This window comes from Lipotes vexillifer, unplaced genomic scaffold, assembly GCF_000442215.2.
Source record: "Lipotes vexillifer unplaced genomic scaffold, Lipotes_vexillifer_v1.1 scaffold1051, whole genome shotgun sequence".
Lineage (NCBI taxonomy): Eukaryota > Metazoa > Chordata > Mammalia > Artiodactyla > Lipotidae > Lipotes > Lipotes vexillifer.
Window position 1 is genome coordinate 510,694 of NW_006785088.1, and position 13,260 is coordinate 523,953.

At 40.0% G+C, this 13,260-nt stretch overlaps 1 protein-coding gene across 1 annotated transcript in view; it reads right to left on the reverse strand.

The window, feature by feature from the left end:
- The window catches only part of ADAMTS3 (ADAM metallopeptidase with thrombospondin type 1 motif 3), a 298,193-nt gene that overhangs the window by 270,307 nt on the left and 14,626 nt on the right, over positions 1-13,260 (reverse strand). Inside the window, exon 3 of the mRNA XM_007457205.1 lies at positions 6,775-7,181. Within this exon, the coding sequence (XP_007457267.1) occupies positions 6,775-7,181 (407 nt within the window). The remainder of the gene's footprint in view (positions 1-6,774; positions 7,182-13,260) is intronic.

A 13,260-nucleotide genomic window follows, 5' to 3' on the forward strand; every position in this document is an offset into this window, starting at 1 on the left:
ACTTACCGCACCCTCTCTTCATTTTTATGGCCATCACAAATATCTCCTACCTCCCTCAGAGGTTCCTCTTCCTACCCACCCCAACCTCTACCATCATTGGTGATCATTTTAACATATATGGTTATCTTTTCAATTGTCTGGTATCACAAATACTGCTTTCTCCAGGAAGCCTTCTACTATCTTTCCAAGCATAAATATTCTTTCCACCATTCAGACTCTCACATGTCATCTATCCTAGTCTTAGAGCATTTAAAACATTCGGCCTTGTACTTTGGTTCTACGTTTGCATACCTTATTTCCAGTACTCTTGGAAGACAAGGATAATGCCTGGTTCACCTCAGTATTCCCCACAGCAATCAGTCTACCACCTTGCATATCCTAGCACTTCAGAAAGCTTTATTAACTTGATCAGTATTAGTAGAAGCAAAGATTGTCACAGGAGTAACAGTTTTTGCAGTTGAGGACCTTGAGGCTGGGTTTACTTTGCAAGAACTCTATGACCTCAAAGCCTGATTACGCACAAAGGCATCACCTCAACATCTCGCTGTGCTTTTGTTCTTGTTTTAATGATAAATTACCGAGAAGAAGATATTAAAGATGTGGTCAGCACTATTTTCACAGTTCTTAAAGCCTTTTTTGAGTGTCTTTAAAAATCTGTATTCGAGTTATAATGAAGTCCTAGTTGCCACTGCATTGAGAAGAATGGAAGCATTACTTCCCAGGCCAACTTCCCCTCCCCTTTTATTTTCTGTTTTTTCCATTGCTACAAAAAGAAAGATGTGTAATATCACATTTACCTTTTTCCCAATTTTTAGCTCATTTTTAAACTTAATTTAAAAATTTACTATACCAAAGATAGAGAAGATAATGGGAAATAAATCATAATTAAATGGATGTAAATCAAATCATACGCTGAACAAGTGGTACTCATAAATAAACATGAATAGCTTAAATTAATTACAAAATAACTATTAAAAAGAAATATTTTCAAAATCACACAAGAGAAATATAGCCAAAAACTTTGGAAAAGGCTTGACATATGTATGATTTGGGGTTTATGCAAATTAGATGCAAAATGTGAAAATGATCAAAGACTTTGCCAAACCTTCCTTCTTCACCCCAGATAAGCACAAACTGGCTGCCTATCTATTTGAGAAAGGAGGGAAATGTAACCAATAGCCCAGATCCAGCAAGATTCAGCACAGGCAGGTACCACTCACAACTAGGATTAATACTGTCAGCTCCCATGGGCCATGGCTTGACCAAATCTCAGGAGAAGCAATGAGGCTTGTTATGGTACTGTTTCTCCCAAAGTAGTTAAGCTAGTGGACTAGTACCCACTTTTTCCCTTCTACTAATGGAAATTAAAGGATATAGGAACTTCGAGAATCTTCTAATCCTGCACTGCTAAAACTGCCTGGTGTAGGTGCCTAGAAGGTTCCAGTCCTTTGTTCCCCAGACCTACTAAGATCTCTTAAATCAGCATGTAAACAGTGAAGACACAAATCTCCCTCTGTCCCATCAATAAACACATGACACCTTCCATAGACACGTTTCATGGGAGAAAAAGGTGGGAGGCACCTGGCCTTTAGAGATCAGGTTCTCCTCATAAAAGCAGATGTTCAAATGTCAACATCTAAAGATCAGTCCTTGAAAACCCTAAGTCCACTATAAATAGCTACAGATTTGTATCTATTTTTAGTATCACTATTTTTCATAATTACTAGGCAAATGTTCTCAATCCCAAGCACACTGGCTCATAATACTTTTTTAAAATAGTCTTTTTACAAAGTGCTTCTGCAGCTGGACTTACTGAAATAGGCATAGCGAGGACATGTTTCTGAAGGGACCAAATCCCAAAGTAAAAGTCTTGAGGCAGGGAAGTCTTAAGGCTGTTTTCTTTATAAGTTTGCAGTTGTCCACAAAGACTTCGTTTGGCCATGCACACTCCAAATCTAAAAAGGGTAAGTTACCTCCAATACTAACCAGATGTGACTATCAGATATTTTAGAAAAAGGTTCTGCCTATGGTTCCCAAGTTGTTAACCTCAAGCTTCCAAGACCCCCTGCCCTAACAGTGAAGATTTCCCATTAGATGCCTCAGGAGGCCTAAGAGTGGTCTTGCGTGAGAACAAGGCAGGAGGAAGAGAAACTAGGAGGAAGAGCATCTCCCACCTGTGTTTTTACCAGGCCTTTCCTGAGTTTATCCATTTTACATATTATTTTATTAGATAACCCCTAATGATTTCACTTGGAGGAAGAATTCCAAATGTTAAAAAATATTGAAAACTATCCTAGATAAACTCCCTTGATCATAAAGTCAGCCCACAAGGAAATCACTGAGCTGGATAACCCAAAAGAGCCATCATCACTCAGTTCTTCCACTCCCAACCAGTTTCCTCTGATGCAATCCAGGGGAATTAACAAAGCAATATTGTTCTAGCAAGTCTAGAAAAATCCAGTTTCACTCTGTTATGAATACATGACATAAAGCCTACTAACCAAATAACCCTTTATTTTGGCAAATCTGAAGACCACAAAGTATGATTGTGAGCCGCCACTACACACAGGGGAGATTTAATCGTGTTACAGGGCAAATGCCAGGGCTCTATGGAATAAAAAAATCTATTTTCAGCTGGGATTCTCAGCCAGAAGTGTCTTCCCACTCAGAAGTGTGTGAAACGCCTGCCATCACCATGACTCCTGACCACTGGACTCTCACCTCAGAGACACAGAAGCAGAGAGGCAAAGCATGTCAACGGCCTCCAGCCACAGACTGGGAGCACATCTGCAGTTGACAAGCTGGGTTTATTACATGTTGCACGGAGCCAGAACGCACACCAAAGGGACCCGTGAGCATGTCAGTGAGAGAGCTTTAGAAAGAACCTATTAACAGGATTAGGCTTTGGTTGGGTAATTTGGAGGAGGGTCTAGAGAAGCAGGCTTTTTAAAAATTGGATGCTGTCAGAAAACAAGAACAACTCCATGTTTGAATACTGTAACAATTCTCACCTATAAGTGGGAAGACTAGAGCAGGCATAACGCTGCAACTGCTGAAGAATCAGCTGTCACTCGTAAAACGTGATCTTGTGATTCACTTTGTTATGAAGCAGAAACTAACACACCATTGTAAAGCAATTATACTCCAATAAAGATGTTAAAAAAAAAAACAACGTAATCTTGGCAAAGAATCGGAGAAGGTCATGCTAGCCGGGAACAGAGATTGTTATTTGCCACACTGGGTGAAAATCACTGTCAATTCGTTCATGCAGAACACTTTGATGTTGATTTCAGAAACCCACAGAATAATATTTTAGTTATTACGCATATCTATGTCTAGATCACATGCTAGACCTCGGATCTGGATATATCACTCAAGGCATTTTTCTGTCCTCCTCAATAATGCCCATGTTAAAGGACCTTTCCTGTGATCATTTCATAGAGTTACCTGGAATAAGTAGACTCTACTGACTCTTTCAGTCAAGTTTCTAATGTCTAGAGAGATAAAAACAGCTAAGCATTACTGCTTACTTTTCAAACTATCTGGGGTGAATAAACAGTTTCCTTTCTCCCCAGTTGGTCTTGGACTGATAATTTTGTAAAATACAAAGAAAACTAATTAGTAGAAAAATAAAATGAAAAAACAAGACACAAAACACCAGCCCCCATTTTTTTTTATTATTATTATTAGGCCCAACGCAAATATAACTGTCAAACTGTCAAAAAAGTTTCTTTATATAGTCTCGCCTTCCGTATTTATCTTGTCACAAACCTGAGTCTATGGACACATTTTGCGTAGTACTGCTTTTTTAACTTAAATGAAAGCATTCTGTTTAATACAAATTAATTCTGTCTCAGAGCACTGCCCACTTCAAACATACACAGTATGCCACAAGGCAGTATTAGCGAAAAAGAGGTAAGGAGTTTCACTCAGGGAGAAGGCCACGCTAAGAACTTTCCAACCTCAGTGAAAAATAAATACCTGTAGCTGCTCCCTATGAGCAAGAGATCAAAGGACGCATGTAGAAAATCAGATCACTGGACTCCCATCTACACCAGTCTAAAATGCACCCATCCAGGTAGGGCTTCTCTGGCATTCTTTTCCATAGCAGGGGACTTAACTTCAAGGTTTCTGGGCAGAGATGTTCCCATTGGTATTTTTAAGGCAGGAGTGGCTGTGCTTTCTACTGGGACAACTTGGATTTGATTATAATCCCAGAGCTTCCCAGGGCAATGGCTTTATAGCCCACCAGGTTAATCCTCAGGCATCTATGTTATCTCAGTATCCCTGCTTCCCTTCCTAAGGTCAAGAAGGTCAAACCCAAATCCCTACACAGCAAGCTAAAGGAACAAAAAAGGTTTAGGAATCAGCTAATCAGCCAAATTTATTTACATTCCCATCAATTTTACTTCCTCCTTCATCTCTGCTAAGGAGCTTATCCTGTCCAATGCAGTTCTGCAATTTTAAGAACTTGTCCCCAGCTTAATGAAGTAGCCACTGGTGTTATCACTCTAATGTACTGATCTGCTCTCTATAACTGTGCTTCTCTTCCTGCCATCATCTTTACTCTTCCTCCATAGCTGCTATGAGCTGGAAACTCTAGAAGAGGCTTCTGTTTCTGTACACCCACATAGGCAGCACTGCCTGCTGTAGGCTAGACACCACCCTCTTCCTGCATCAAGTGCAAGGCCTGGGCCACTTATGTCTGGTTCGAAATTCTGTCCCCATTCATAAAATCTCTCCAGAAGATACTTCCTTATACCACAGTTTTTTAAGTTAAACATGATTCTAATACGTATGTCTAATATAAACACACACATACATGTATACCAGATATTTTGGCACTTAACATCTATGGCAAATTTAACATCTTTGAGCTCCATGAGGATGGTAATTGGGATCATTCCTGTCACCATTTCACAATGCTTGGAATAGTGCTTGACCCATAACTGGCTTCCCAGAAATATCTTTTAATTAATTAATCAATGGATCAAAGAGTGGAACAAATGAATACTTGCGGTTTACACTGGTAGAGATGTGCACGCACACACACACACACGCTATATCAACATACACATGATGCCAACAGTTAACACCATATCTTAAAAATGAGAAATTAATCCTAATAATTAATGTTCGTTCAAACTCCATATCTATTTTCCTCTTCCTTACAACAACTTGCTATTGCCCCAGATTTCTGTATCTATAACTAGATAATTTGACATGTACAGTAAGAAAATTACTGATTGCTAAGTCGGGTTTAAAAATCACCATGATAACCCATTAAAATAATTTCCTTGCCTTTTGCCTTCCTTAAACTGATTTTCAAGCTTCAAATCTTCTACCTAAAGCTTCAACCTTAACCAAGGAGATAAAAAATACATAATCTTTTTATGCTGTAAAACTTAAAAATAACACTAAATTAAATTTTATACTCAGTATATTTTTCTTAGAAGTATTATAAAACAGTACCTTTTTTTAATAATTTATTTCTTTTCATATCCTGGTAGTGCTGAATCAACCTCTCTTAGTGAATACTTTAAACTTAGTCTTTTTAGGAAGCACTATCTATTGTTTTATTCAATGACTTAGTTAATTCAGATCTATTCAACGTTTGTGTGGAATGAGAGGAATTTGAGAGATTCCTTTTGTCTTCAAACCCAAGGGCATGGTCCAGCACCAAATGTGACAGTGTGGTCCTAAACCGACAGAGTCCAACTTGGAGATTTGGACCTGCCACACATGCTCTATTCAGTTTTCCATCCTGACTTCTAAAACCCTACAGTACATCAAGAGGCAGTACAAGACCCCAAAATAAAGCCTACAGCCATTAATCCACCAGCCTTGGATAAAAACATATGGTATCATAACTCCTTTGGGCTGTGCTTATGCATAGAGAGGACAGTGGCTGAAGATTCAAGGTATTGTTGGGGGACCAGCCAAGGTAGAGGAATGCAAGGAATATTTTGAGAACTCCCAGAAGAGAGACAAAACAAAGGCAATAGCTCTGAACTCCCAAGAAACAGCAGCCTGGCAACCATAGAAAGAAAAATGGTTGCTCTTTCTGAACAAAGACTTGGAGTCAACTGTGAATGGAAGAGACATAAACATTGACACACTTTTCAAATAACATCTGGAGATACAAAACAAATAAAAATACTTCACATCTTCACAGCATGTAAAGAAGGATCAGTTACTACTGGCCTCATCCACAAAACTAAAGAGCCATATATGGGTATTCTATTCAAAAATAAAGAAAAAATGAATCAAAGCCACAATACAGAAAGAACTACATCTCATGTCCATAGAGTAATGCTATTTGAACAAATTCTGACAGAGGAGCTTCTCATTTCCCATTTTAGCATTCTTTGGGAAGTGAAAGAATGCTTTCAAATACTTTCTTTAAGAGGATATCCAACGTTTCCACATAAGAAGGGAAATAGTATCATTTTGAAGGAATCTACACTTCTTTAGAAAGTTGTCAGAATGATTTTAAATAAATAAGGAAATAAAATCCCCAGTGTTACACAAGTGAACATATAAGCCAAGAATGCTAAAATAGTTGTCTTTGGTTTCTTAGACTAATGTTGTCTTCATGTCAAATTAAGCCAAAGCACACATCTTTGTCAGTAAAATGCTTTCTAATGCTTCTCCCTGAACTTAAAATATAATAGTGAGGTTTTCTTTCCACCTCTACTTTCCAAACCATGCTGAAGCCATGCTGCACTCCCAAACACCTGCAAACACACAGACACAAAAGGCAATGAGTCTTACCAGACCATCACAGTTGCTAATGGCAACAGAGGTTCCCGGAATGTCCATGATGTCACCAACATAAGCACAGTTAGTCTGCAAAGGCTCTGTTTTCCAGATTCTTTCTGAAGCACTTCCTGGTTGATGATCATTAATGCGGTCGGTTATATTCCCAGGCACCAGAGATGCCTCATGCCATTCCACAACAGCGCCAGGAGCTACTAGCTGAGTGTTGGGCTTTAGTCGCAGATGAAAATCTCTTCCAAATGCTGTGATGTTAAAGAACAATTGCTCAGAGTTGGAAGACACGTCCCTCGCTGACCTCTTTTTGTGATTTGCAGAAAGAATATGGGAGAGATAGTGTCCTTCAAAATTTGTGCTGACTGGAGTCACCAGCTCATACTCTCTCTGTCTCTTTATTGGTAAATCTGTGGGGTGAAAAATAGAATTGTAGAACCCTGTATAACAAGAGAACACAGGAGGATATAACATAGGCATCAAGTGCCCACCTCACAAGACCGTACCTCGACTTGCATAATAAATATATTCTTGAACCATGTCATAAGTAGTAAATTTTGAGAATTCAAATCATTTCTCAAACGCATTTAGGTAACTCTGTGTTCAATGTATCATTTTTTTAATTTTAAAAAAAAGTTTACTGCAATGTGAATATTCATCTCATTTATATGTTTGAGAATATGAACAGAATAACTTTCTATAAACTGTATCTGGTATGCTTATAATCAACACATACTCCCAGTTAATTTATCATTGGCATAACCGATAACTGCTACAAACTTTTAACAAAGTTGCTATTACGTAGAAAAAACTTTTTCTGATTGTTTTAATTTTTTCCTTGTAAGAATCCTAGAATTTATACTAATCATCATAGCTACTTTCTATTACATCTACCACTGGCCTGTAATTTATACACTGTAGTTTATGGTGTGGTAGTTTATACATATCTTTTCCATCATACCAACCCTAACCATACTTCACAGGTGAGGAAACTGAGATTCAGGAGGTGTGTGTCCAAGGTCAAATAACTGTGAAGCTCAGATATGTCTCCAAGTCATACTCCAAAGCCCATACACTCACTCTGCTACATCACGTTGTATCCCATAAATCACAGAACATTTTCAGCATATGAGGAGAATGGAGTAAAAAAGAAGAAATAATCATCTATAAACTGAATACACTAGTACTGGTTAGTCAAGAGTAAATGGCATTGTCATTTTGCACCATATTTCTTACATGGGAAAGACACTCATTTGAATATGAATTCAATACTTGGGGTTCACCTTACAACACGCGTGGCCACTGACATGTTAAACTGAATTTCACAATTAGAACTTAATTCCCCAAGTTTAGCCAAATGAGCGTACTGTGTCTGCTGAAATGCAAACATCCTGGGGAAAGATAACACATTAAATCAACCATTTCTCCCTTAACAGAAATGATTTTGAAGACAGAAGGAAATGAGGAGGGCAACAAGGATGAAGAAAGAATTCATGGAAAGGAAAATCTGAGAACATCAAGTTAAAACTTCCCCACCTTCATGATTCTAGCCTAAGACTAGTCCTGGAGTATGATAAAGTACCCTGAAAAAATTATATGATTCACAAATACTGCTCACCTATGGAAACTTCATGCATGTTGTCTAACACATTAGCATATGAGGCCCATACATGAACCTACAACCTATGGTCTTAAAGTATCCTTATAGAATCACTATGTTTTCATTATTTTCCTGCTTTTTAAATAACTCAAAAAAAAATGTGTAAAGTACCAGAAGACAAATGAAGGTATTTTGCAACTTGGAAATTCCTTGACTGCATGTTTGTTACCATTATGCCCCTTATAATGACCGATGTATTTAAACAAAATATCCCCCTTTATTAAATGCACAGAGTAAGTAAAATGGTTGTACATATTTACTAGGCAGAGAAGGAGTGAGGGTGGTCATATCACAGAGTAGAGTGAAGCCTGGCTTCCACACTGGGAACAGCAGCAACACAATTCCTGCTTCACAGGCTCTCTATATCACAAAGGCTTACACCAGGCATTGGGGTGAGCACAGGCACACAGACTCGGGCTCCCTTACAACCAAATCCTTGGCGAATACTTTTGTAAATTCTGGTTTAGAGAAAGAACTTGAAATTTTAGGGAATGAACTCAAGAGTCACAGAAGCAGACTGATGGAGGGGAAAGTTTCCACAGGAATGGATGAATTGGGCTCTTTTAGGTGGATGGACAAAGCCAACCCCAAATTAATTCCTTAAGGATAAGGAACTCCCCATTCAACTCAGTATTTCCAGTATCATCTAACATAAGATTTTGTACCTGTCAGGGTCTCTTATCAGTAGGATTTGTTTACATGTTTAAGTTAGTAATGCAGGTAACTGGAGAACATTTGCTTTGTCTATGATGCTCCATGCGCTGACTTACTACCCAAGGCCCATGAGCATCTGGCTGCACCAATAATTCCAGCTGTAACTCTTCCTTTAACCATCAGTATACTGTGTCAAGGGAAGGAAAAGCGATGCTTCATTTAATGTATGGATTTCTCATCTCCACTGAAGGGAATTCACACAACTGAAGTCTATGAACAATATACTGATGCCTGGATTAAGTGACTGGAGAACTAGAAAATTTAGGAAGAATGAAGGGAGTCTCCTCCACACCCAATAGGATACCCAGAGTTTCATGCTTACAGTAAACCATACACCCTAGATTCTCTGGGATGAGTCCATTTTTCCACTGTCAGACAATGTGTTCTGAACTTTTATTCAAAATAAAGATGGCGCATTTCTGTAGAGCTTTGTCTAATCCAATGTTAAATAATAAGCCATTCCTAAAACGTACACATAAGAAACATTTTTGAAATTAAACTCTGAATGAGTCATTTTCCAGTTGGGAATTAATGGAAAAGATGCATTTAGCTCCACTGGACGGTAGTTAATGGAATGGACAAAGGAGCTGCCCAGTCACCTGCCATTTATTGCAGAATAAATATCAGGCACTCTGCTTTGTGCTTGAGAACATACCTTCTCTAATTCTTACAACAATCACAGTTGGTAGGTATTACTACCCTTCGTTTATAAATGAGAAAGCAGATCTAGAAGGCCTGACACATAGCAAACAAGGAGCCAAAGGAAATTTTCAATTCTGATCATCTTGATGCTGAAGATCACGCTCTCACTCACTGAAGAATAGATGGAACATCTTGCTGTCAATTTCTAAGTTAAGATCTGATTTTAAGGAAAACTACCACAAGAATGATGACATCCTGCCTACCTGCAGCCAGCCAACCTATTTTTCCTGTATTGTAGCTTCAAAAATTATTGTAGGGCTTCCCTGGTGGCGCAGTGGTTGAGAGTCCGCCTGCCAATGCAGGGGACATGGGTTCATGCCCCGGTCCGGGAGGGTCCTACATGCCGCGGAGCGGCTGGGCCCGTGAGCCATGGCCGCTGAGCCCGTGCATCCGGAGCCTGTGCTCCGCAACGGGAGAGGCCACAACAGTGAGAGGCCCCCGTACCGCAAAAAAAAAAAAAAAAAAATTATTGTAAAAGGCTCTTAAATTCTTAGTCTTGGGGAGAAAAATAAAGGGGTGGTGGATAAAGTTCAAAGCTATCAAAAGTATTTAATCTCGGGTTACAATCACATATGCAAACCAACATTAATTTACTGCTTTCAGAAATGACACATTTCACAGGCCCAAATACTTCCACAAAGCAATACAGCCTATGGTCAAGGAAGAGACTACAGTGCCAGAAAGCAGAAAAGTCAACACCTGAACTTGAGCAAGTTCTTTATTTTTTTCTTTAGGCTTAGTATCCTCAATTGTTAACTACAGGTTAGTAATAGTTCCAACTTCATAAGTTTGATGAGAGGTTTAAATGAGACTATCCAGAGGATTCAGTAAATTTTAACTATTTTAACTTAAATGTAAATTAGTCACTTATTAAAATAGTGCCCAGGTGCAATTTTAAAATATGAAACTACACAATTGTCAGCTGGGGTGGCTGAAGGGCCACAGCAATAGGCATGTAAAGGTTTGTGTGAGCCGTTAAGTTCCACAAGCACAGAAAGCTGGGGCCACTGTAAAGCCACACTGTGGTCACTAATTACCCAAGCATAACTCAGAAGCAGTGAATTTTGCACAACCCACTGGCATCTGTGCCTGTCTGGTCCATTGCCACCTCCCCCCACCGACCCCGGTAGTATGGATGAACTGTCTGCGGTCTTCCCTAAGAGCAAAGCCTCCGTTCATGTACACATCCTAGCCCCTCTTGCCTTTGCAAGATGGCTTCAGCAATTGCCCTCAGTTTCTTTCCTCATCAATTTTCCCATCACTAGATCATTCCCACCAGTAAATTAATAAGCTGCCATATTTTCCACCTTTGACAAAAAACTTTCTTGATGCCACATCCGCCTCTAGCTAAGTCCCCATTATTTCACTGCCCTTTATAGCAAAACGCTTTTAAAAAACTGAGTATATTAGATATCTCCAGTTCCTCTCTTCCCACACTTGTTCTTTCTTGAACCCACTCCAATCACACTCTTGTCAAGGTCACTAGTAACCCCAGGTTGCTGACACCAATGGTCGAGACTCCATCTTCTTACTTGCCCTATTAGCAGCATCTGACTCTATTTCTCTTTCCTTCTTAAAACACTTCCTTTCTTTAGCTTCCAGACACCATTCTCTTCTGGTTCTCCTCTTCTCCTCAGTGGTCTCCCCTTCCCATTCTCCCTCCTCACGTTCCTTTATTCTCATGACCTGAACACACTGCAGTGTTGCATGACCTGGTCCCAGACTCTCCTCTTCTGCATCTACCCTCCCAGGATGAGGTGAACTCATCTTGTCTCCTGACTTTGAATACCTTCACCATCATATATCTCCAGCCCAGGCTTCCTCCATAAGATCTTCCCTCGTCTAGTCAATTGCCACTGGATCCTCTCCCTGTGGATATTCACTAGGTACCTCAGCACTTCCAAAAGTAAACTTCCTACCTTCCTGCTTCCAAACCTGCACCTCCTTGCCCATGTCAGTAAATGGCAATGCTATCCTCCCAGCTACTCAGACCAAAAACTTGACTAAACCATCCTTAATTCTTCTCACACCACACACCAAATCTTTTAACGAATTCTACTGACCCTATCTTCAAAATATCTCCAGACTCTGACCACTGCTCACCACCTCCCCTGCTGCTACCCTAGTCCAAACCACCATCTTCCCCTTCACAGGTTATCCTTAAAACAGAGCCAATGACAGATCATGTCTTCTCCTCAAAACCCATCCCACTCAGAGGAAAATGGCTCACAAGGGCCAGCACTGGCAATTCTCACATTTCAAGGTCATTGTGCTCACCATTTCCTCTGCCAAAGTGTCTTCCCCCTGACAGCTGCATGGCTCACCCCTCCATTCCTTCAGGTGTTTGCTTAAACTTGACCCTCCCATTAAGGTCTTTCCTGCCCCCAGTAACTGTCTCATTACTATCTCCCTTCTGCATTTTACTTCCACAAAACTTGTCACCATCTCACATACTCTAAATCTTATTTATATGTTTATTTGTTCATTGTTTCTTTATACCTACTAGCATATAAGCTTCACCAGGGCAGGGATTTTTATCTTTTCTCTTCACTATAGTTCTCCAGTGCCAGAAACTGACTCTGAAGTCACTCAGTAAATATATGTGAATGAATGAATGAGAGCAGTTTAGCCTAAGGGAGTATCTAAAATTAGAATGCATCTTCTTTTCCCCAAATAGTAATTCACCATCAAGCGATTGAGGACAGCAAACCACACAAGTTGTCATACACCTCTATTGCCCAAATTTGCTTGCAAATGTTGGATATATTTCTCACCATTCCTCCTGGCCTATAAATCAAACATTTCATAGTATCCAAAACGTACATTTTAAGCTACTAAGAACAATGACAAACATGGATCTAACCATTAAAACAGACCTCCTGGAATGCACACACAGAGCCCCTCGTGCTTAGGAACCAGAGGCAGGAGATTAGGCCCCACTCTGCATCCCTCTAGGTAGTCACAGAATTATAACTCTACAGGTCAAAGATGAACAAGACCTTGAAAGATCATCTCTTCCTTGCCTCTTTCTTACAATTAAGACATCTCAAGTAGAAGACATCATGTTTTCCTAAGTTAGAGGTGCAGTACCTTTCACCTACTCCCGCCTTCTGGGAGGAGAGATTTTTCTCTGAGTATTTAGGCCTCTCTGTCCCCCTTAACTCACCCTTCCCCAGTGAAGAAGCATGACGGATGTGATTAGCAAGTCTGGGAAAAATAAGCAGTTTGCAAAGCTCAGCACTCCCTCATCCTCATTCCTGGCCTGGGAACCACCCTGATAAGGACGCTATTCTCTTCTACCTCCCCAGCAGCAGGCTCTGTCTCAGCCCAGTGGACCTGACACACACTGGGTGGGGTGCCCTGTCCACCAGCCCACTGCCTGCCCAGGTGAGAGCCTTGTGCTTCTCCCCAGC